Below are 24,166 nucleotides of genomic sequence, written 5' to 3' on the forward strand. Positions count from 1 at the left end.
CAGGTCAGACATTGCTGCTCTTACTACAGATCTGGGTAACTGGAGGGGGATGTTAGAGTACCATTGTCTATTCCCAGAAGGATTTCTTTCAGTAGAGTATGAGATCTTTGGAAGCATCAATTTTCTTTTCTGATTCCTCCAAATGTATTGCACATTTTGCCTCAGTTTTTTTTGATGTTGAGAAGGCCATTTCTGGTGCTTGGAGTGCTATACTGACAGTAGCATTTCTTTGGCTTCTCAAGCCCAACAGTCTAAGAACGCAGCTTCTATCTTCATTCAAAGCATTTCTTTATATAGTGACCAAAGATCTGTGCCTGAAAAACGAAGGCTGGCTAATTTTAGCTGCGCCTCAGGTTTTAAAGAGAACACTCTTAGTAGAACTCTGATACCAGTCACTGTCACTATATCTCTTTGAGGAGTTTGTCCTAGCTAAAACTACTCCAGCACTAAGGACTTGATTTGAGTATAGACTTCATGACATCCAAAATCTGTGCTTTGCCACTTGCGTTTTTTAGAGGAGTTTGCACAGCCCCATACAACATCCTTCCATTTCATCAAGTCTGTTTCTCTTTAAAGAAGCAGACTCTAGTGCTGAAGCTTGTTCTTGCCTGACCATTATTATTATTTGGGTGTCCGGTTTTGGATCTGATCTAACAAAAGCAGGATCCTGTTCAGGAGGGCTGTTACTGATTCCACTGTAGGCAGATTCATGATTTTTTCTTCTGCTATCTCCAATAGTCCTGACACCAATGGCAATGGAGGCTTAGAAGTTCCTCTAGGCTGGAGCATTTCTAAAATCACTATCACCAATGGTGGAGGTGTCTCTAAGGGGATGTTTAGTTTAGCTGCTCCTCTTCTTAAGTCATCTTGAAACTAGAGATGGTGAATGAGCAGGGGAAGTTGGTGTATAAGGGGTCATGTCTTTATAAGTGTGAGAGGACTGTGATCTTGTACAAGATCATGAACATATAGACAAAACACAACTGAGGTGATATTTGTTTAGTCCTTTACTGTCTGTGTGGAAATGGTAGGTTCCACATCGCTACTGATGATATAGATGTCTGATAATTATTTTTAAGGACCCTGTACAGACACATATACAAAGTTTTAGGTTGAAATGGTAATGGAGGTGGGCTGGTGACAACTTGGTGAAAGCAAAAAAAGAGGGGTATGCATTGATTCTTCTCAATGCCTTTTTCTGAATGGTGACTAATCATCCACAGATGAAGATCTTATAGCTTATGAGTCCATAGAATAGAATAATTGGACCGTAAAAGGAGAGGTAAACCATGCCTTTCACACTTTTGAAAGTGATGGAGAAACGTTTTGGCTTTTTTTTTTATGTTAACGGTATAGTGGTCAACAGTGAGCAGAGCTGCCATATGGCAATGCAGTCAATGGCATGTGAGGTGTCTTTGACGACTGTGTGTAGGCGATCATGGCCTTCTTGATGTTGATGGTAAACAATGATGCCACTGAGTTTTTGAGGTCAACCGTCCTCAGTGGTGATTATATGATATTGTTTATCCCACCCTCGAAAGTGAGCAGGTTCATGCTGATGGCCTCAACTGCATTGTTGGCGATAGACGTCATCCTTCAGTCACAAGAATGTTGTTTCTTCTCCCTTGATCTAACTCTGGGATAGTCTTTTCCAGAAGATGGGCGAGAGATTATGATTGGTGGAGAGATGGATATTTCTAGCCTCCTCTTCTTTCTCTCCTTTTCTACCATCATGTCTTCTAACATACCTCTTAGCCAGATTTCCTCTCTGTAAAAATGTTGAAGAGCATTAAAAGCCAAATGTTGCAGTCTGACACAGAATGAGGAAGGCAGACATACTACCACCAATAGGTGCATTAGTCGCAGTCTTCTTTCTTCCATAGAAGGGGCATCTAGAGAAGGACAGCATTTTGAATGAAAATCCAGTCAAACTGGTGAAACAAAATGATCCACTCAACAGGAGATGTTCAAAGACATTAAAACTACATTGAATTATTTTTCAATGCAGGAAGATTCTGAGTTAAGAAAACCTCCACTTTCAGTTCAAGGCAATCCAGTAAGAGGTGCATTCAGAATCCTTAAAGGGAGAGACTCATTTTTCTATCTCTGTTAAATGTAAGATTTCAGACTTTATTTTTAATTACATCCATGGACGGGGCTAAGGTTTATTGCACTGAAAGATGGTAAAATACAGTTTTATGAATACACATTTTTGTATTCTCCATAACATTGCTGTAAAATAAAACCATTTTTTAGGCTCACATTCAATAAACTGATTAAGATTTATAGGCAAAGATATAATTCTTTGATGAGGTTTCCTTGAGAGTGAACTATATACGAACTTTATATGAACGTGTTCACCGGTCCATCATGAAGCGAGGAATAATATTAGCATTTATGAATATCAGTGAAAACGGGGTTTCAGCACTTGATTTTAAGTTTAGTTTCGGTGCTGGACTTTCAAACTCATTCCAGGAGCAACTCAAGTTTTATTTTCTGTACAAGCACAAAAAATTGTGTTGCCCGCATAGTGCAATATTGGGACTTATTGTCAAACTGACTTCTGACTATCACTCTGGATTACCTTTTAGGCAGCACCAAAGGTTTTTAAAAAGGAAAGGAGCCAATGTACATCTGTGGCAGATACCTTTCATGAAATCGACACTTATTTAAGTTTTTTCAACCAAGCCAAGTCAGACACAAGCTACAGTACTCTAATGTAGTAGAAAGAGTTGGGTCATACACTATTGTCTTCATGATGTTGATAAGTTGAGGTGTGTTCACCACAAAGGCACTTTTAAATCCAAAATGCAAGCCATTCGTTTGTTCAAACTGCATATATTTCGCAATAATGGCATGAAGAAGTTCTTGGTTGACTGCCCCCATGCTCCATGGAACCTGGCTTGAGCCTTAGTCAGGGTCCTTTACTCCTCAAACCACCAGTGGGAGCAACTCTTTTCCACAATACTGGTATAGAATCAGACTTAACAGTTGCATTGGCTATTTTCAATACAAAGGAAAATCAAAACAGGATCATTACAACAAAATTCTCTGGTACATTAACAAGACCAAGTGTTTTCTCAATTTCAAGAAAGCTAAATGGATTTACTTTGGAAACATTATCCAGATCCAGGACGGCACTGGTGTCAGCCTTGAAATATAACATCTATGTCTCCATTGGAATGAAGGGGTGTGTGGAAGGCATCACTACTCAATCTGTTTCCATGACCCTTGGACATCATTTTTCTGTAAGGCCAGATCAAGATCATTCCAATTTCTTCAGTTAAACTGCTCTTTTTTCTTACTAACGAATGCATTACAAACTAACGCAAGGGGATTCTTATTCCCTGCATATCAAGGGATTTAATCTTTGAATATACAGCCCTCTCAGTGGCCCTACACCCTTTATCATATTAATATAGTGAAGACACTTGCAGTACTTTCACTTGAAGGAACTAATTTAGCACAACATAGCCTAGCCTCATGCACAAGTATGTGAAACTTCTGCAAGAAACCTGGATAGTATTGATCAATAGGCACTGCGTGGAAATATAATGTGTAAGAAAATCTCAGAGACAACAGAAAAAAGTTAGGACAACAGTTTCTAAGACAGGAGAGGATCATTTAGTTTATTTGAAGGTTCATGTAACCTCTAGGGCACAATTTAAATTCTCCAACTTGTTGCCCTTCTGTGCTTACACAGCCAAGTTGAATAAGATTAGTAGCTTACAATAACTTTCAACCACTAATGACCAACTTCAATGCTCACCAACATTTAATCAATCAATCAGGCTTTCCCTTGCTGCACAAGAAAAGAAAAGTTTCAAAGGGTAATATGGTCGAAAACGGCTGACATTTCTTTCCAGTATCATTTAGAAAATAGTTGATTTTACTATTAAATTTAGCTTCGTGCAGGCAAGCAGAGAAGCACATTTATCCAAGACCTCATAACTCGCTAGCATACACAAAATCCAAGTCTGCCAAACTGAGATTAACATTGCCTGCCATCAGCATCAATGATTTTGACCCTGAGATGCAAATTTGCTGGAAGTCAATATGCTGAACGTCCTTAGTAAACACATCATGAGGGCCTAGAGTATTACATCTCATGTTCCCGTAAAAATGTCAATAAGCTGACCTTCAGTATCCTGAATCAAAACTTTTAATGTCTGGGCATCAAAGATATTGAAAGGTAGTGTTAAAAGTTTGCTATTAAATTTATACCAATAGGTCACATGAGGGTTGCCGTGTAGGATCTTAAGAGCTGGTACAAAATAAGCATATAGCCTTCAATGTCCACTGGAGCAGATAGCCAGGTTTCTTTAAAGAAATCATTTTCATCTAGCTTAGAAATACCTAGAAATCAATATTGCCTTAGTTCGATCACGAGTTACAACATTCATGGTCAAAATATGAGGTAGCCAAAGTTAGTTGAAAGAGGCTCTTTATTTCGCATTAAGTATAGCAAAAAAAAAATTGGGAAGCAGTAATGGTATGTAATGTACCTATGAACAACCTTCAGACTGAAAAAAATCAGTTCAGGCATTTTATAATCACAAGTAGTTTTACTGCCATGAGAGAATACTGCATTTTCCTTGCAACATAAGCCTCTTTTTCCCCAATCGCACTTCTAGTTAACTAAGGGAAACGCTTACTTAGAACTTGAAAACGCAATACAGAACACGAGATGTTCAGAGTGCATGATCGATTCATTGGTTGAAAGAGCTGTATATTAGGAAACAAATCAATAATAAATAACTCTGGAGCAAAGTCAGGAGAACACTGGATCTGGTGAGATGCAGATGCTTGCAATTCTAATTAGCTCCCTGATCATCTTCTCAGGATTGCTTATTTTTAATGTTTGGCTTGGAATAGACCATATACTCAGTTGATGTGCTAGTTTGTTTTTTAAACCAAAGTTTAAAGATGGTAGTGAAGTGTAGAAAAGGTGAGTGGGAGTCAAAACAGTCAGCAAAGAATGTATTACTACTAGTAAAACAGACCTTTAATTAGCATAGCAGAATGGACAACAGAGACATTGTTTTGTAGTAGAGGGAGGGTCTTTTTATCAGAGGTATGGAGCAGAGATGAGTTGGGCTGGTGGTAAAGGTACTTCTAAATCAAAAAATTTTTTACAAATAAAATAAAAAATAAAGAGTGGGATACTGCATGGATGTTGTGTAGAGTTGTCAAATGAGATAGGAATAGGCAACACTGCAATTGAGGCGTGAGATTCTGCTGTGGCATACCAGGGAGGGAAATATGTAAACATGTGTTACAGTGCAATAGAGGGCTCAGGAATGAGCAGGTGTCAGTGTGGTTAATGTTGTTGTGAAGGCGTACTTGGTAACAGCAGTGCACTGTAAAGGGAGGCAGTACAATGCAATGACATTCGAGATGTTCAGATGAAGGAACATATTTTAATTTGACTATACTTAAGGACAATGATCTCTTGAATAGGTAAGCAATAGAAAGGGATTACGGTATATGGGAGTGCAAAAAAACACGAGACTGATAGTGTGAATACATCATGGTTCCTAAAAGGAAACCAATCATGCCAACCTGTGACTGTCCACAGCTTGACAACTTGAGATTGATCACACACAACCACCTTTGATGGATCACACCTAAGTGTTACTCACAAACTGTGTTTTTTTCACTAGGAAGGCAAAAACTAACCCACTGACATTCCAAATAGGGGAGCTCGGCCAAACCGCTATCTAAAAACCTCTCACATCTTGCACTGATGGGTATCATGTTTGTTCCCTATGAGCCTTGAACATTTTCTAAACTTTGGACATTGTTTCCTAAAAGCACTAAGTCACCTTGTATCATTAAGACAAACAGCCTTCATGTATAAAATTATGCAATGTCAATGTCCTGACAAGCCCTTCCTTTTGTTTGTTTTCTCTTGCTTTCATATCTACCCTGTGAATATTGCTTAATTATGCTATCTGGAAAGTAGTCAGTACAGAAATGGGTCACATTTTTACTGTGATTATAACATTTAGTTTCATAAACCTCTTTAGCTTAATCATTGAATAGGGAAGCATGCTGTTCATCATCCATACATGCAAAAGAAAGATAATTTATTTGGGTACCAATGAATTAAAAGTTGAAGTAACTATAGAGAAAGAACGAGCAAACCATTAACCTAACATGCAACTAGCTGCAGCCAACCTCTGATAAACCATACCCTGGCCGTGAAAATCAGAGTTCCTGTGACTGCTGAAAGTCGAAGAATGATCACTCACAAAAACATGAATACTGTACTTTAAAACATTCACTTTACCTTGGGTGGAATGTAGAACTCCAGAAGGTAACCACCACCCTCGAGTTTTCCAGCCTTCCTCAATAGTAGACGGCACTTTTGCCAGCGAGACCGGCTACTGCTAGGGTCATCAGCCACAACATAGTTCAGAAGTCCATCACGCCGCACATTGTACAGCTCCACCTTTGGCATGGGATTCTTATTCAACCGCAAACGATCAAACCTGTGCGCCCATTTCTCAGCAGAGTCCACCTTTACAGCAGATGAGTTAAGATTACTGTTACCCTGGGTCTCGGATGCGGTCTCTTCAGTTGGTGACTCAGAGTTCTTCCACTGGAGAATGCCCCTCATGCTGCCACGCACACTGCGACTGACGCTACGCAGAGAGAATCGCTTCTTCAGCTTGGGCTTGGCACTGACAGATGAGGTGGAGACATCCTCAGAGCTTCGCGACTGGCTGCTTGACAAGCCAGATGTCAGCCCAGAGGACTCCAAACGGGCATGTGTATCCACGGGTGAAGCCACAGATGAGTCGCTGCAGGTCTCAGACAGATCCCTGTTGGATGTGGTCTGGCAGTTCTGGGCACCAGTGAATGGTACAATGTTACAGTGTGTGGGCGAGTCTGACACATACATTCGGCTCACTTCTGTCTCAAAGTGCTCCACAAAGTGCTCAGCAAAACGGCGGGAGAAAGTTGTCTCAGCGCCCGGGGTGGCATACTGGGGATTCTCTGTAAGGAATGTGCGGAAACGTCGGGCAAAGTCTAGGGCTGCAGAGTGGGCATGAATTTCACAAAACTCTTTCCAGCTAGGGGACTGTGAGGGTCTCTCGCTGGGAATGGCGCCATTCATGGTGGATCCTAAAAGGATCAACTGTAAAGGAACAAATATAGAAAGAGTTAGAAGTTACCACCACAATGCTTTTACCATTGTTGCTGTGATCCAAATCAATAAGAAGTTTTGGAAGGTATCTTATTGGCTTAGATTGGGAAAATAGTAGAAACTGGTACATGAGAAGAGGTGATGTATTTAGCCGAATTTGTAGTTGAGATGAAAAAAGGTACAACTTATCAGTAGAGATTGTGGTTTAGTAATTATTTTGATGCACATCATCAAGCAAAGTTAGGATTATTAGAAGACGTAGCCTAGCTAACTGATTCATCACTGGTTTGGTTGATAAAGAAGTATATGAACCATCAGAATCAGCAATTAGTGCATTAGAAACTGAAGATTACCCAGTACAGAGAAGAAAATGTCAGAAATGCCTGAGTTTTTGCTTGGAAATTGTTGAAAGTTTTCATCATTTTCAGTGTTGGCGAATGTTTGATGTTACTGGAGTGTGGCATGGGGCTGGGCATCATGTCACAGTGCATAGTGGCACAAGCATAGAGAACCAGTTTAAAAAAAAAATTGCAATCTCATAAGGACTGTTGCAACTGCCAGGTGTATTACCACAAATAAAGTAGCTACTTTATTCTACAATGGTATCTGCCATTACGGACTGTAACTGAAGTTGTTTAAAAAGTGCAACATTTACTGAAAACAGAGAAAATCTATCACACTTAGTATTCAACTAAATCGTAATTTTCTGATTGATATTTATTTAATGGAAGTATTCTTAACTAGATTTTCAAAGTATAAAATAGTATATGTGCAATTTCTCAATTAAACACTGTTGTGCTTCGCTTACCAAACTATTTTTCCCTATAGTCCGATATAAAAAAAATAATAATAAATAAATAAAAAACATATCTAGTCACTTACGAGCAACAGACTAGCGAGACAAGACACAGCAGTTTATGGTTTCATTAGCTATGGTAGGAAGGACTATTATTAGAAGTGCCCAATAATAATGCTGCTCAATCGGGAGGTGAATTTTAGTTGGCTAGCTTTGCGTGTGGCTCACCCTGAGTTGTTATTGGCAGGAGTGCTTGAGGCGCAGCTCCCTCTCTGACAGCAATGCTGGTCCCACAGGATGTAGGGAGCCAGCGGGACTGTCGGGCTTTAATGCTCTCCTCATGGTCCTCGACACTGTGTGCCCTGGGGAGCACCCAGGTCACATGGGCGGGCACTGGGGGATGAGGTCCCTGGGTCAGAGATTAGGCCAGGCCCGAGGGACAGGGTCCCTGGGGATGAGATAGCGGTTTCCTGCCGCTTAGCTGCATCTTTGACAGCTGCCGCCAAGCTACAGCAAACACTCTGCTTGCAGCAAGGGAGAGCTGTCAAACAGCTCACCCTAGCCTCGAGCAGAGGTTTCCCCTCGGTCTCCCTGCCCACAGAGGTGCAGGCAGGGAGACAAAGGAAACTGCTCTCACAGAGAGTGTCTGCTTTAGCTGCTACCTCTCTGTGACGATCCAAGGGGGAAGTAACTTAGAATTATTTTAGTCATTAGATCACCGCGGAAGTCTAAGTGTACAAACAATTTAACATCAGTAGAAATGTACTGCATTGTATATTTCTTTAAACATGTTGTTCTAGACACAAGGTTATATTTGTCTGAATAGGTGCTCCTAATTAAACAGTGAAAGTGATAAAAATGTGCAGAGAAGTGAAGGTGATATATACAATATGTACAACGGGTGGTTTTAGGAATATTATGGACTTCTAGTGGCTCCGTCAGTCCAGGAAGCCCTGAAGTCACATAAGATTTCTCTACGGTTCTATATTCTACACTCAAAGGAATGTGGACGTTTCTACCCAATTGCAGAAACAAAATCAAAGGTGGGTCATCATAAGGACTGGGAAAATTCAAGTCGGTAGCACCTATGGTTAGTGTAAATATCTGAGTTACTAAAGGTCTGATTAATCTGTTTCTACTATTATTTAGAGGGGAGGGATTAAGCACTCACCTAGGATCCAGTGTAGAAATACGATCTGGTTGTCTGGGAAATCTTCCTGGTAGGAAAATGACAATTGATGTGGTACTCTGTTTATATATTAATTAAGTAGAATGTAATCATAGGGTGAAACAGTGACCACTTACGTGGTTGGTGTGTGGGGAATTTAGAGTGGCACCAAGGACAGAAGGGAAACAGCGTCCATTCAATCAGCACAACATACTGGCTGGTGCCAAGTGTTGAGGTGGGCCCAAACGGGTGAGGGCATTTGGACGGTTCCCAGGACAACGGAGTGAGATGAGCGCAAGAATGTGAGAAAACGTGATCAAGAACAATACCATTGATGGAGTAAGAATGGAGCGAAGGGAATACAGAGCAAAGAGACATGTTCAAACCACACAGTGAAGAGAAAACAATCTAACAAAAGGAATTGATGCCCATGCACAGTACCACCGAGAAGGAGTCACTCGATCCAGTGGCTCGAAAATGCTTCTTCAAAGAAAAACAATTTGCAACACTCTGAACCCAACACTAGATGGCAGGAGTATGCAGAGCATCGTATATCTACAGCCACACATGCCACTGAACATATCCAAACACACACACACACACTTCCTTAAAAGTTCTTCATTTAAAACAGATCCTTTCTCTTTAATTACAAAGGTGCCTCAAAGTCTGCCTTTTGATTTTATTTTTGGCTTCTTGGCAGTATCTGCGCTGGGTTCTGTAGTTAGCCGCTGAGACCCAGTTGAAATGTTTGGGCACATAACTCTCCAGAGGTAGCAAAGTAGAATAGGCTAAAATTATTTTAGAAGAAGAAGGTAGGGGTTAGAATGGCAGATAAGAAAAGGATTTACTTTTTGATACAAGCATGCAACATAGGGTAGATAACACAGTGAATCTCATAGTGAAAACATGGTGCTAGCAGCTTTTGGTACCAAGGTGGGACCAGTCTCTTATATGCAACATTCACATACCACAGGGAATACCATGGCTCTATCGTCATGTAATCCTGTAGAGCAACATTTCACAAACTGTAGATTGTAGCCCAATGGTGGATCGCGAGCCGATTTCGGAGGGGTCGTGAAAGAGGAATAAATAAAGATGCCTTACATGTTGTATTTATCTTGTCACATTTGTTTTGCTTCAGAGGCAGGGGTCAAATAACACGCTATGTCTTTTGACATACTGCTGCTTATTCTTTTAACAAGGGGGCTAGTGTTTGCAGTCAGCGGAAGGAAAGTAAAATGAGACAAGTTTTTATTTTTGCAAATGTGTGAACTTTACAGGCAGAGAGTAACAAGTCCATACGCAAGCTATATGTATACATCACTAAGAGAAATCATATTGCAGCTTTAAGGACTGCTCAAACTCATCCAAGGGCCCACAGCACCCCATAAGCGGGACGCATCTCACAATATTGATGGATTGCAAGGGCCAAACAATGGATCACACAGATGCACAAGGGTTTCATAACTATCCTAAACACGGACACCCCCATCTCTCCAACAAAGGACAAGCTAACTGCAATGTTAAACATTATTAAAAGCAAGTAGCTAGACACAGTGGTTCCCAGATGTCTTTAGGACGTGCCTCATTGGGAAGGGCAGTTGCATAGGTCGCTGCCCAATCCTCACACAATGCCATGTCCTTAAGCCAGTCTTGGAAGCGAACTGCTCTACGGCTACCCCAAGCCATGGCCAGCCACCATTTAGCAAATAATATGGCCATAGCAGAGTTTACAAAAATTCTTTGGAGCGTGTTTTACAGATCCAAGTAAGACCACGAAGAGAGTGAACTGAAAGCCACGTCCCATCATTTCTTCCATGGTTACAATGATGTGGTCCCAGGAGTCGGGCGCTCTAGGGCAGCGCCAGGCCAAATGCAGATAATCTGCACCTGGTGCACCACACCTCTGGAAACTAGTGTCACCAGGAGGCAAGTACTTGGTGATAGTCATTGGTGATACATATACTCTATGTAAATTTATAATGAATAAGCCAGTGATGACTATTAGGAGTCGCCTTCTTTTTTTGCTGACAAGATAACCAAACTTCAACTGTGATGTCAACCCCCAAGTCCTCTGCCCGTATTTGTTGCGTGCGGTTAGCTGGTGTGTCAATGATCTCCATGACTGCAGTATAGATTGTGATAACTAACCTGAACGGCTGGGGAACAGATAATAGGAGGGAGACAACACATCATTCAGCCAGTTCAACAGGAAACAAAGGGCAGAAATGGCGAGCAGCATGATAATGTTTCCCATACGTATCAGTGTCCATTAATGTATTAGGACCTTTGCTGAGGTATTCCTGGAACGACTTACAAGTATGGTTACTAAATATATCACCAAGTGTCATTTGTTTCTAATGAAGGTGAGACTTAACCATGGAAAAGAGGTGAAGTTGCACTTCGGAATAGTGCTTAAAGGAGATAAGCAGTAAGCACAGTACTTGGATAATACAGAGGGAGCGCCCAACATGTGCATTTCACTGTATGTACCTCGCATGAGGGTCTAGGGAGAGGGTAGTATGGAGCTACCTGTCTAAGTGGGTGCATCACACCTTTCTCTATAACTATGTGATGCTCATTCCTACTGTTGAGAAGCTAGTGATGAATAAATTGCACCTGTGCCACCAAATAATAGACTTCAAAATGCAGAGCAGCTAATCCACCTCTATTGTATGGAAATAGAAGTGTTCCAGCTTTGCCTTAGTTGTTGACCTACCCATGCTAACTTCATCATGAGTGAGTTGAGCTGCACAACAAATGCTTAATTTAGGGGGATGGGAATGTTTTGAAACAAAGTAATTTCGGGAGCACCACCATCTTCATCGGTGTTATTCTACTGGCTACTGATAAGGCAAGCTTGACCCACTTATCTACCAGGGATGTGGAATTCCTATCGCCCGACGCCCGGGACATCTTGTTTGGGGTCAAGGGCAACAAGTTTTTATGTTTACTTTGTCCTTGGGACAAGTAGGCCCAACCCCCTGCAGCACAAACCCTTTGGCTGCCTGTTTACAGAGAGTTGAACTCTCTGCAGTTGAGGTAATGTGTTTCCAAAGGATAATGCTGTTCGAACTTGTATTTATGGTTCATTATTTGAAAGCCTTCATTATTAGGGTGCGTGCTGTAAATAAATGTTTTAAGGTCACACTTCACTACTGACGTTGGTTCCAGTACAAAAAAGAAAAACGTGTACACACATGTTTGAAAAGTTTAGGCTAAGAGGCTAAGTATAATGCTCCCAGAATGCTCTCTGATTATATGCAAATGAAGTGTCATTTAGTAAAATGTGTTGATGCATGCTAGTATTTCCCAAAAATATTTCTAATGGAAAATCAGTGTAACCATTTTCAACACGATTATGGGAAGCATGAAAACAAACAAACACTGACAAAACCAACTGATCTGACATATTTTTATAAGTCTTTTAGTTTCATCAATGCGTGTCTTGTTTTGACATGGCTTTTGTAACACTTTATTGTTGTGGGAGCTACCAGGCCCTCAACATTGTAACAAACATTGGCAAAACCCCCCCAAAAAGTTTTTGAACTCTTAAAGCACACGTTGCCACCAGCGGCATAACAAAGGCCCCGCAGCCACCCTCCAGGGGGCCCCGTCAGCACAGCACCTGCCCTGAGTGAGTCTGGAGAGGGGGCTCCTCCATGTTCTTTGCAAAAGGGCACCCTCCAGTTTCGTTATGTCACTGATTGCCACTGTAGTTCCTGACACTGAACAAAACTACTTTGTGTGGCAATATGCTCCTTGTGGAAGAGCAGAATGCGATCACTCACAGTAAAGCCAGCCGAAAGAGAGAGAAATAGAAGTTTAATAAAAACAAAATGTCTTTGTTAACACCAGACCTAATTAGGGACCAAGACCCACATTTAGGTAGCTTTTTGCATGTCGCAAACAGCGACTTTCGCTGTTTGCGACATGCAAAAAGCACATTGCGATGCACAAACCCAGTTTTGCGATTCAGTAACCTGGTTACCGAATCACAAAACAGGTTTGTGACTCGCAATTAGTAAGGGGTGTTCCCTTCCTAATTGCAACTTGCAGTGCAATGTAGGATTGTTTTGTGACCGCGAACGCGGGCGCAAACCAATCGCAGTTTGCACCCATTTCAAATGGGTGCTAACACTTTCGCAAAAGGGAAGGGATCCCCATGGGACCCCTTTCCCATTGTGAATGTCACTGTAAACATTTTTTCAGAGCAAGCAGTGGTCCTGTGGACCACTGCCTGCTCTGAAAAAATGAAACGAAAATGTTTCATTTTTCGTTTTTGTTCTGCATCTCTTTTTCCTTTAAGGAAAACGGGCTGCATTACAAAAAAAACTGCTTTATTGAAAAGCAGTCACAGACATGGTGGTCTGCTGTCTCCAGCAGGCCACCATTCGTGAGGGGGTCGCAAATTGCGACCCACCTCATGATTATTCATGATGTGGGCATTTGCGAAGCCCTTGCGAATCACAGATGGTGTCAAGGACACCATCCTACATTCGGATTTGCGACTCGCAATTTGCAGGTCACAAATCTGAACCTACCTACTTGTGGCCCCAAATTCTTAAAGAAAGTCACAAAAGTGCACCCATGGTATATGTCGTACCCCTATAAAATATTTGTGAACTGTATTTTAGCGTGGGTAAATACGATGTGTAGATTTGCTCATGTGAAAATCTATTGAGCATTTGCAAGTTCATTTTCCCTCCAGCCACTTTCTTCCCAACCCTGGAAGAAGTTCTAATTCTGCCATTGTCAGGAGTAAATGTCCAACCTTTCTTATTATGGGAAAATATTAGAGAGAAGCTGCTAAAAATCTTTAAAACATGCAGGTTAGTAGGTTTGCAGACTCAAAGGCATTCCAGCCCTGGAACTATTGCTTACTGCTTCCTCCAGCCCCAGTATGCAGATCTGCAGAAAGGTGGCAAAATAAGGAAATTTCTACAGTAGGGATTGAAACTCCAAGTATTTAAGCCCTACTATGGTAGTAGCCCTGGCATAATCAGAGAGGCTATTAATTGCTGCCATAATTTGTCGCCACACTACATGGCACCAAAGGGACAAGTAGATCTTTTTACAGGACAAGTAGATTTGAGAAGCAACCTGTCCCCTGGACAAGTAGATATTTTAATAAATTCCACACCCCTGTCTACCCACATGGAAAGATTGACCACATTTTGCAAGAATTTGGGGCCACAAGTAGGTAGGTTCAGATTTGTGACCTGCAAATTGCGAGTCGCAAATCCGAATGTAGGATGGTGTCCTTGACACCATCTGTGATTCGCAAGGGCTTCGCAAATGCCCACATCATGAATAATCATGAGGTGGGTCGCAATTTGCGACCCCCTCACGAATGGTGGCCTGCTGGAGACAGCAGACCACCATGTCTGTGACTGCTTTTCAATAAAGCAGTTTTTTTTGTAATGCAGCCCGTTTTCCTTAAAGGAAAAAGAGATGCAGAACAAAAACGAAAAATGAAACATTTTCGTTTCATTTTTTCAGAGCAGGAAGTGGTCCACAGGACCACTGCTTGCTCTGAAAAAATGTTTACAGTGACATTCACAATGGGAAAGGGGTCCCATGGGGATCCCTTCCCTTTTGCGAAAGTGTTAGCACCCATTTGAAATGGGTGCAAACTGCGATTGGTTTGCGCCCGCGTTCGCGGTCACAAAACAATCCTACATTGCACTGCAAGTTGCAATTAGGAAGGGAACACCCCTTACTAATTGCGAGTCACAAACCTGTTTTGTGATTCGGTAACCAGGTTACTGAATCGCAAAACTGGGTTTGTGCATCGCAATGTGCTTTTTGCATGTCGCAAACAGCGAAAGTCGCTGTTTGCGACATGCAAAAAGCTACCTAAATGTGGGTCTTGGTCCCTAATTAGGTCTGGTGTTAACAAAGACATTTTGTTTTTATTAAACTTCTATTTCTCTCTCTTTCGGCTGGCTTTACTGTGAGTGATCGCATTCTGCTCTTCCACAAGGAGCATATTGCCACACAAAGTAGTTTTGTTCAGTGTCAGGAACTACAGTGGCAATCAGTGACATAACGAAACTGGAGGGTGCCCCTTTGCAAAGAACATGGAGGAGCCCCCTCTCCAGACTCACTCAGGGCAGGTGCTGTGCTGACGGGGCCCCCTGGAGGGTGGCTGCGGGGCCTTTGTTATGCCGCTGGTGGCAACGTGTGCTTTAAGAGTTCAAAAACTTTTTTGGGGGGGTTTTGCCAATGTTTGTTACAATGTTGAGGGCCTGGTAGCTCCCACAACAATAAAGTGTTACAAAAGCCATGTCAAAACAAGACACGCATTGATGAAACTAAAAGACTTATAAAAATATGTCAGATCAGTTGGTTTTGTCAGTGTTTGTTTGTTTTCATGCTTCCCATAATCGTGTTGAAAATGGTTACACTGATTTTCCATTAGAAATATTTTTGGGAAATACTAGCATGCATCAACACATTTTACTAAATGACACTTCATTTGCATATAATCAGAGAGCATTCTGGGAGCATTATACTTAGCCTCTTAGCCTAAACTTTTCAAACATGTGTGTACACGTTTTTCTTTTTTGTACTGGAACCAACGTCAGTAGTGAAGTGTGACCTTAAAACATTTATTTACAGCACGCACCCTAATAATGAAGGCTTTCAAATAATGAACCATAAGAACGAGTTACTTACCTTCGGTAACGACTTTTCTGGAGGAAACATTAGCTACCTGTGGATTCCTCACCTCATGAATACTCCCATGGCGCCAGCATTCGACGGAAATCTTCGTACTAGTCTCTGCACGTCGACGAGGACGTCACTGTCGCCTACGACGTCATACAGGCAATAAGAGGTCCTCGACGACGTGCGGACGTCAGTACCAATCATTTTTTACGTGCATGAGAACAACCAGGCAATGCAAGGAAAGAACAAAGCAACATCCATTATATTGTAAAAATACACCACATTGTATGAATAACTAAATCTTTTTATGTACATATATATATATATATATATATATATATAAAACTCTCTCTTTTAAAATATATACACACACCAAGTATATACATAAAGATATATACACATATACCTATATATATATAAATATATTATATATATACATCTATTGCACCCTCAAAGACCAAGAGGAGCGCACTCAAGGATTACTTGGCAAGACCATAAAGGCAACGGGGAGGCGGGTGGGACCGTGAGGAATCCACAGGTAGCTAATGTATCCACCAGAAAAGTCGTTACCGAAGGTAAGTAACTCGTTCTTCTGATGGATACAACTACCTGTGGATTCCTCACCTCATGAATAGAGTCCCAAAGCAGTACCACGCCCGGCGGTGGGTGCCTAAATGGTCAAACCAAGAAATCCTGCAGCACTGACCGTGCAAAATGGCCGTCCCTTCTAACCTCAGAATCTAAACAGTAATGTTTTGCAAAAGTGTGAAGGGACGACCAAGTTGCGGCCTTGCAGATGTCGACCACAGGAACACCTCTGGCTAAGGCCGAAGTGGCCGACTTAGCTCTGGTGGAATGAGCTCTAATGCCCTCAGGAGGATCCTTCTTTGCCAAAGAGTAACATATTTTAATGCAAAGAACAACCCACCTGGATAGTGTTCTCTTGTGGACTGCCTTTCCTCTCCTCTTGCCCACGTATCCAATAAACAGCTGATCCTCCAGCCTGAAATCCCTTGTTCTATCGATAAAGAAGCTCAACGCTCTCTTTGGGTCCAGACGGTGCAGTCTTTCTTCCTCTTTGGAAGGATGAGGCGGAGGATAGAACGTGGACAAAGTAATTGCCTGAGCCAAATGGAAGGGTGAAACAACCTTCGGGAGGAAAGCAGCCTTGGTCCTCAACACCACCTTATCCCCATAAAAAGTTGTATAAGGGGGTTTTACTGATAAGGCCTGCAACTCACTCACTCTCCTTGCTGATGTTATAGCTATCAGGAAGACTGTTTTTAAAACCAAATACCTCAAGGGGCAAGAATGCATAGGTTCAAAAGGGGACCCCATAAGGAAAGTCAGGACTAAGGACAAATCCCATTGCGGCATAACGAATGGCTTTGGAGGATATTGATTTAGAAGACCTTTCAAGAATCTGATAACAATAGGGGATTTAAATAAAGATGGTTGGTCTGGAAGACATATGAAGGCTGACAAGGCCGATAAATAACCTTTAATGGTAGCCACTGCACAACCTTTCTGCGCCAGAGATAGAGCAAAAGACAAAACGTCCGATAGATGAGCATGTAAAGGATCAATCTGCCTCTCTCCACACCACGCAACAAATTTAGACCACCTATTAGCGTAGATAGATTTAGTGGAGTGTCGCCTGGCCGCTAATATAACATCCACTACCTCAGGCGGGAGAGAGAAGGAACTCAGGTTGCCCCGTTCAATCTCCAGGCCTGTAGGTGCAGACTCTGGAGGTTGGGGTGTAGAACCTGCCCCTGCGACTGTGAGAGGAGGTCTGCCCTGAAAGGGAGACGGAGCGGCGGGCACGTTGAGAGTTGGAGAAGGTCGGAGTACCACACCCTCCTTGGCCAATCCGGAGCTATTAAGATTACTAGAGCCCGGTCTTGGCGAATCTTCCTCAATACTCGAGGAATCAAGGGTATGGGAGGAAACGCGTAAAGCAACTGGCCGCACCAGGTCATTTGAAACGCGTCCCCCAACGCTTCCTGCATCGGATACTGAAGGCTGCAGAACAATGGACAATGCGCGTTCTCTCGAGTGGCGAACAGATCTACCCGAGGAAACCCCCACTTCTGGAAGATTAACCGGACTTGATCTGGATGGAGACGCCACTCGTGGTCTGCCGAGAAGTGGCGACTGAGACTGTCCGCACGCACGTTCAAAACTCCGGCCAGATGGTTTGCTATCAAGCAAATCCGATGGTCCTTTGCCCAGGACCATAGTCGAAGAGCTTCTCTGCAGAGAAGGTACGACCCCACTCCTCCCTGCTTGTTTATGTACCACATCGTGGTAGTATTGTCCGTCAGGACCTGTACCGACTGACCACGAAGGGAAGGGAGGAAGGCCTTGAGAGCCAGACGTACAGCCCGTAACTCTAACAGATTGATGTGAAACATCTGTTCCTCTGGAGACCAAAGACCTTTGATCTCCAGATCCCCCAGATGAGCTCCCCACCCTAGAGTGGAAGCATCCGTTATGACTGTGGCCACTGGTGGCGACTGCTGGAACGGCTTTCCTTGTGAAAGATTGTTGCTTGCAATCCACCACTTCAAATCCACAGCAGCATCTCTGGAGATCTTGACAGTACCCTCTAGATCCCCTCTGTGTTGAGACCACTGCCTTCGGAGGCACCACTGAAGAGCCCTCATGTGCCAGCGAGCATGCGTGACCAACAGAATGCAGGAGGCAAAAAGACCGAGCAGACGAAGGACCTTGAGGACTGGAACTACCGCTCCATTTCGAAACATTGGAACCAAATCCTGAATATCTTGAATCCGCTGAGGCGGAGGAAAGGCCCAACCCAATGTTGTATCCAGTACTGCCCCTATGAACAGGAGGCGCTGAGAGGGCTCTAGGTGAGATTTGGGCTCGTTCACCGAAAAGCCCAGGTCGAACAACAACTGGGTTGTTGACTGCAGATGACGCAACACAAGCTCCGGGGACTTGGCTTTGATCAACCAATCGTCCAAGTAAGGGAATACTGCTATCCCCTTCCTTCTGAGCTCTGCCGCAACCACCGACATCACCTTCGTGAAGACTCGAGGTGCTGAAGTAAGACCAAACGGAAGGACCGCAAACTGGTAGTGTTGCGATCCCACCACAAACCGGAGATACTTCCTGTGTGACTTGAGTATCGGGATATGAAAGTAAGCATCCTGCAAGTCGACAGACACCATCCAGTCTTCCATGTTCAACGCCAAAAGCACCTGTGCTAGGGTCAGCATCTTGAACTTTTCCTGCTTGAGGAACCAATTCAAGATCCTCAGGTCCAGAATTGGTCTCAAACGACCATCCTTCTTGGGAATCAGGAAATACCTTGAGTAAACTCCTTGACCCCTTTCCTGCTCCGGGACCAACTCCACCGCGCCCTTTAAAAGGAGGACTTCTACCTCCTGTTCTAGCAACAGGAGGTGTTCTTGTGAACAATACGAAGGGCGGGGCGGGATGAGGGGCGGAAACTCCCGAAAGGGAAGGGTGTAGCCTTTTCCCACAACACTGAGAACCCAAGTGTCCGACGTAACAGTCTCCCATTTGGTGAGAAAATGCTGTAATCTTCCCCCTACAGGAGAGGAGTGAGTGGGAAATGGTGGAAGCCTAAGGCTGCTTCCCCTGCTGCACCCCGCCAGAGGATGAGGAAGAGGCAGAGTGCTGCTGAGAGGCTCCCCTGGTGCGGACCCTACCCCTCCCCCTAAAAGATCTATAGGGATGGGAAGAGGCAGGTTGCTGATATCTTCCCCGAAAGTTAGAGGAGGAAGAGCCACGCCCAAATCCACGAAACCTCCTGAAGAATCTGGAAGAGGCCGTGGAAGAAGGAGCTTGGAGTCCCAACGACTTAGCCGTGGCCCTGCTCTCCTTAAAACGTTCCAAGGCCGAATCAGCCTTAGCCCCAAACAGTTTGTCCCCATCAAACGGGAGATCCAACAATGTGGACTGTACATCTGCCGAAAAGCCCGAGTTACGGAGCCAGGCCTGTCTCCTTTCCACCACAGTTGTGCCCATTGCTCTGGCTACCGAGTCGGTGGTATCCAGTCCCGTCTGGATAATTTGGGTCGCAGCAGCCTGGGCATCAGAGACAAGATCCAAAAGACCCTGGGGAAGCTCTGTAGACGAAGAGGAGATGTCATCCATCAGAGCATGAATATACCTCCCCAGGATACAGGTCGCATTAGTGGCTTTTAACGCCAGACTGCAGGACGAAAAAATCTTCTTCGACTGCGCCTCTAGCTTTTTTGAGTCTCTGTCCCCAGGCACCGTCGGGAAAGAACCAGGCGCTGACTTGGATGAACAGGAGGCCTGCACTACCAAGCTCTCCGGCGTAGGGTGCCTAGATAGGAAACCAGGATCAGTTGGAGCCGTCCGATACCTCCTGGCCACGGCTCTGTGAACTGCTGGGGAAGATGCCGGCCTCTTCCACACCTCTAAAACCGGATCCAGCAGAGTTTCATTAAAAGGTAACAGAGGCTCCGCCGCGGCTGAGGCCGGATGCAACACCTCCGTCAAAAGGTTTTGTTTCGCCTCCACCACCGGCAAAGGCAGGTCCAAAAAACTAGCTGCCTTCCGTACCACTGTATGAAAGGAAGCAGCTTCCTCAGTATATTCCCCCGGGGACGAAAGGTCCCACTCAGGGGAAGTGTCCAGCCCACTGGCCGACTCCAGTCCACGCAGCCCATCACCCGAGTCCTCTAGCTCTCCTTCCTCTAGGGCTCGTTGGTACGCCTGCTCTTCTAGTACCCGGAGAGCACGCCTCCTTGAATGCAGTCGTTGCTCAATCCGCGGAGTCGACAATGCCTCCGCCGAAGTCGGAGATCGGCGCCGATCTTCCGAAGCCACCGACGCCGCATCCGGCGCCACAGGTAACTTCGGCGCCGACTGAAGAGCAGCTGAAACAGATGGACCCACCGGAGTCACAGGCTGAAATCTCGACGTCGACGGGATGGAAATCCCTGGGGCCAATCCCTCCGAAGCCACCGGAGCGGCCACCGGCGCCGACACTGGCGCCGAGCCCACGTTCCCAAACGGGAGAAAGGGCATAAAGGGTGCCGGCCGAAGAGGCGCAGGATCACCCAAAGAAAAGGCCAAAGGCCCAGCCGGAGCACCCCCTGGAGCCATCTGTTGGAAGATGGCATACATCGCATTCAAGAATGCAGAACTATCGGCTCCAGGGGTGGGAAAAGCCGGATACTGGGGTGCCTGTCTCGGAGGCGACCCCGACGCCGGCCTCGGCGTCTGCGCCGGAGAAAACACTTGAGGCTCCAATACCTCAATCACCGACGCCTGTCCAGGCGAAGTTGGTGACGCCGGAGAGGGCAACGGCGTCGAAGGATGCGGCGTCACCGTGGGGCTGACCTCCCATGTCTTTCGGCGCCGATCCGGAGACCTGGAACGAGCCTCCCTTGAATGACGCCGAGATTCTCTACGGCGCCGGGAGTCTCGATGACGCCGATGTCTTGGAGAAGACTTCTTGTGATGCTTCTCCTTTGACTTGGCCATAAACAGCTTCGCCTCACGTTCTTTAAGGGCCTTCGGATTCATGTGCTGACATGAATCACAAGTCGAGACGTCGTGGTCGGAGCTCAAACACCAAAGGCAATCGGAATGAGGATCCGTCACCGACATCTTGCCTCCACACTCACGACAAGGCTTAAATCCAGACTTTCTCTGCGACATTATTTCCACAGAGAAAGAGTACGCAGCAAGATATACACTGTAACCGCAAGAGTAACAGTTGCTCCCTCGAAGATAACCGTTTCGAATGCACGGAAAAAAGGGAACTGACGTCCGCACGTCGTCGAGGACCTCTTATTGCCTGTATGACGTCAGACGGCGTCGCGTAGGCGACAGTGACGTCCTCGTCGACGTGCAGAGACTAGTAAGAAGATTTCCGTCGAATGCTGGCGCCATGGGAGTATTCATGAGGTGAGGAATCCACAGGTAGTTGTATCCATCAGAAATACAAGTTCGAACAGCATTATCCTTTGGAAACACATTACCTCAACTGCAGAGAGTTCAACTCTCTGTAAACAGGCAGCCAAAGGGTTTGTGCTGCAGGGGGTTGGGCCTACTTGTCCCAAGGACAAAGTAAACATAAAAACTTGTTGCCCTTGACCCCAAACAAGATGTCCCGGGCGTCGGGCGATAGGAATTCCACATCCCTGCGAATGCTTTAGTTGCATCAAAGAAGGTAGCTACCACTGGTAAATTCGGGTCTATTTGATGGACAAGTGAAAATAAGGTGTACATTATCTGATGTGGACCTCTCTGGTATAAAATCAGATTGGTCTGGGTAGACCAAATGGGACAGTATGGTCAACAGACAGTTTCCTAGTACCTTTGTCAGGATCTTACTCTCCACATTTGTAAGTGACAGTCGGTGATAAGAGTCACAATTGTTAGGGAATTTAACAGGTTTAACCAGTGTTATTACGATGGCTTCTCTTATGAAATATGGAGGTTTACCAAGTCTAAGCACCTCTTCATAGACTTATAGTAAGAGCGTAGGTCATTACTCATCATAAGCCTTATAGAATTCAACTCTAAATTCATCACTGCCAGATGAACTCCCATTCTGAAGTTGCTTACTCACTAAATTAAGTTATTCTGCCATGAGTGGTTGGCATAACTGAAAGCGCATAGCACTGTCAAACAAGTCAATTTTGCTGTATTAAAATACTGGTGTATCTCTGGTGTTGGGACTACTGTTGTGGATGTATTGAGGGTCAAATAAAATTAGTAAAGGCTGTGAGGATGTTGGCAAGATCATGATCAACACTGACCTCAGGAGCATTTGGGTTTTAGTGAGGTTAAGGTATGGCCCAATCAACTCCCTCCCTGTATTTCCTAGCCATCCTCCATTAACTCAGGAATTTCAATTTCCTCTCCACCTCTTCCAGAAATTCAGTCAGTTTAACATGCATAGGACTAGAGTATGATGACTTATTAATAATATCATACTAACGCTCCAGGGACTCAAAGTCTTGCTCTAGGCTAGTCAGTCAGGATCGTAGGGACTAGAGTATGCCGCACTCATTATCCATACACTCAACACAAATCCTTCCCACAAGGTCGCAGAAGAGGCTAGAGAGCCTTTGACTTCCAGATCGGATTGAATGGCCTGGCAAATCTCCTATTTAAAGACTGCTCAAAAGATTTTTAGGCTGGAGTCCCTGCAGACAATTTGGCCCCAGGTAGTTGGCTGGGATAGGATCATTGGAGAATGATCAGAAAGCACTATTCAGAGATTTTTGATTCCTAGAAGCCAACCCTGTACGTCTGGGGAAGTAAATGTGAAATCAATGAGGGAGGAGTCGTCACGGAGAGAAGAGAAAAAAAGTGTACCATTGGGTATAAGGATATCTGGACCTCCACAAATCCACAAGATCATATTGCTACATGATAGCCAATAGTGTCACTTGGTCAGTCATCTGCCTCCTTTCTTTCAGGCCAGTGCAGTTCCTCTACACCAAGGACAAGGTTATGGTCTCCAGCACGATTTGTTTTGTGAGAGTCCATATATGCACAGTATTGGATAACCGTTTGGAAAAAATGCAGATTAATATTAGAGCTTTGCATATTTATCAAGGTAATGTGTAAGCAACTAAACAGGACCTGCAGAAAAATAAAACACCCCTCCGGATAAACAATTGAAAGGATGTGTAAAACTCTATTGATATGTTAATAAGTATTGCCACACCCCAAGAATCGGAGGAGTAGAAGGAAAAATATCCATGCAAGCCCCATGTGAGAGGGGAGAGCCAGTACTTGGGGTCAGGTGGAAGATGCGCTTTTTGCAACACAATGTCTACTGCTTGTCTAGTCATGTATGCCAATACCTGTCAACACTTTCGAGGATTTTTCAACCCTTGAACATTCCATGTGCCTAACCACAGGGGACGGGGCTTGGTGGTACATCTACCAGTTATAGCCATACTATAACAATACCACAGCAACCAATAAGCACAATATTGTGGCTGTATGGAAGCTACCCTCCTGACCCCTCCCCTCCGCAAGAACCCAATCTCCCAGCGAAGATATGCTTGATACAGCATTGAATACTTCATGACAAGCTCATAAAGCTTTTTCTTAACAGGAAGGATTTATTTAGTTTTTTTTTTTTTTTTTTTTAAATGGGCAGAATGTGTAAAGTCTGGGAAGAATTAAATGGCCATCCCTTCATATTGAATGTACTTTGCTCCTCAGGCATTCTTAAAAGCTTGGCACGATAAAGATAGTTGAGAAATGTTGTGATTATAATCTGCGGAGGTGTTCCTGGTATTTGTTTTGGGGCAAGAGATCTGTGGTCCCTCTCAATAGCTAACATCTTGGAAAAATTGTCCGCACCGAAGAGGGACAGGATAAG

At 44.1% G+C, this 24,166-nt stretch overlaps 1 protein-coding gene across 2 annotated transcripts in view; it reads right to left on the minus strand.

Moving 5' to 3' along the window:
• The window catches only part of SH2B1 (SH2B adaptor protein 1), a 768,701-nt gene that overhangs the window by 627,494 nt on the left and 117,041 nt on the right, over positions 1-24,166 (minus strand). For both annotated transcript variants that reach the window (XM_069243917.1, XM_069243919.1), the window contains exon 2: positions 6,293-7,144. In XM_069243917.1, the coding sequence (XP_069100018.1) occupies positions 6,293-7,144 (852 nt within the window). The remainder of the gene's footprint in view (positions 1-6,292; positions 7,145-24,166) is intronic.

This window comes from Pleurodeles waltl, chromosome 7 (assembly GCF_031143425.1).
Source record: "Pleurodeles waltl isolate 20211129_DDA chromosome 7, aPleWal1.hap1.20221129, whole genome shotgun sequence".
Taxonomy (NCBI): Eukaryota; Metazoa; Chordata; class Amphibia; order Caudata; family Salamandridae; genus Pleurodeles; species Pleurodeles waltl.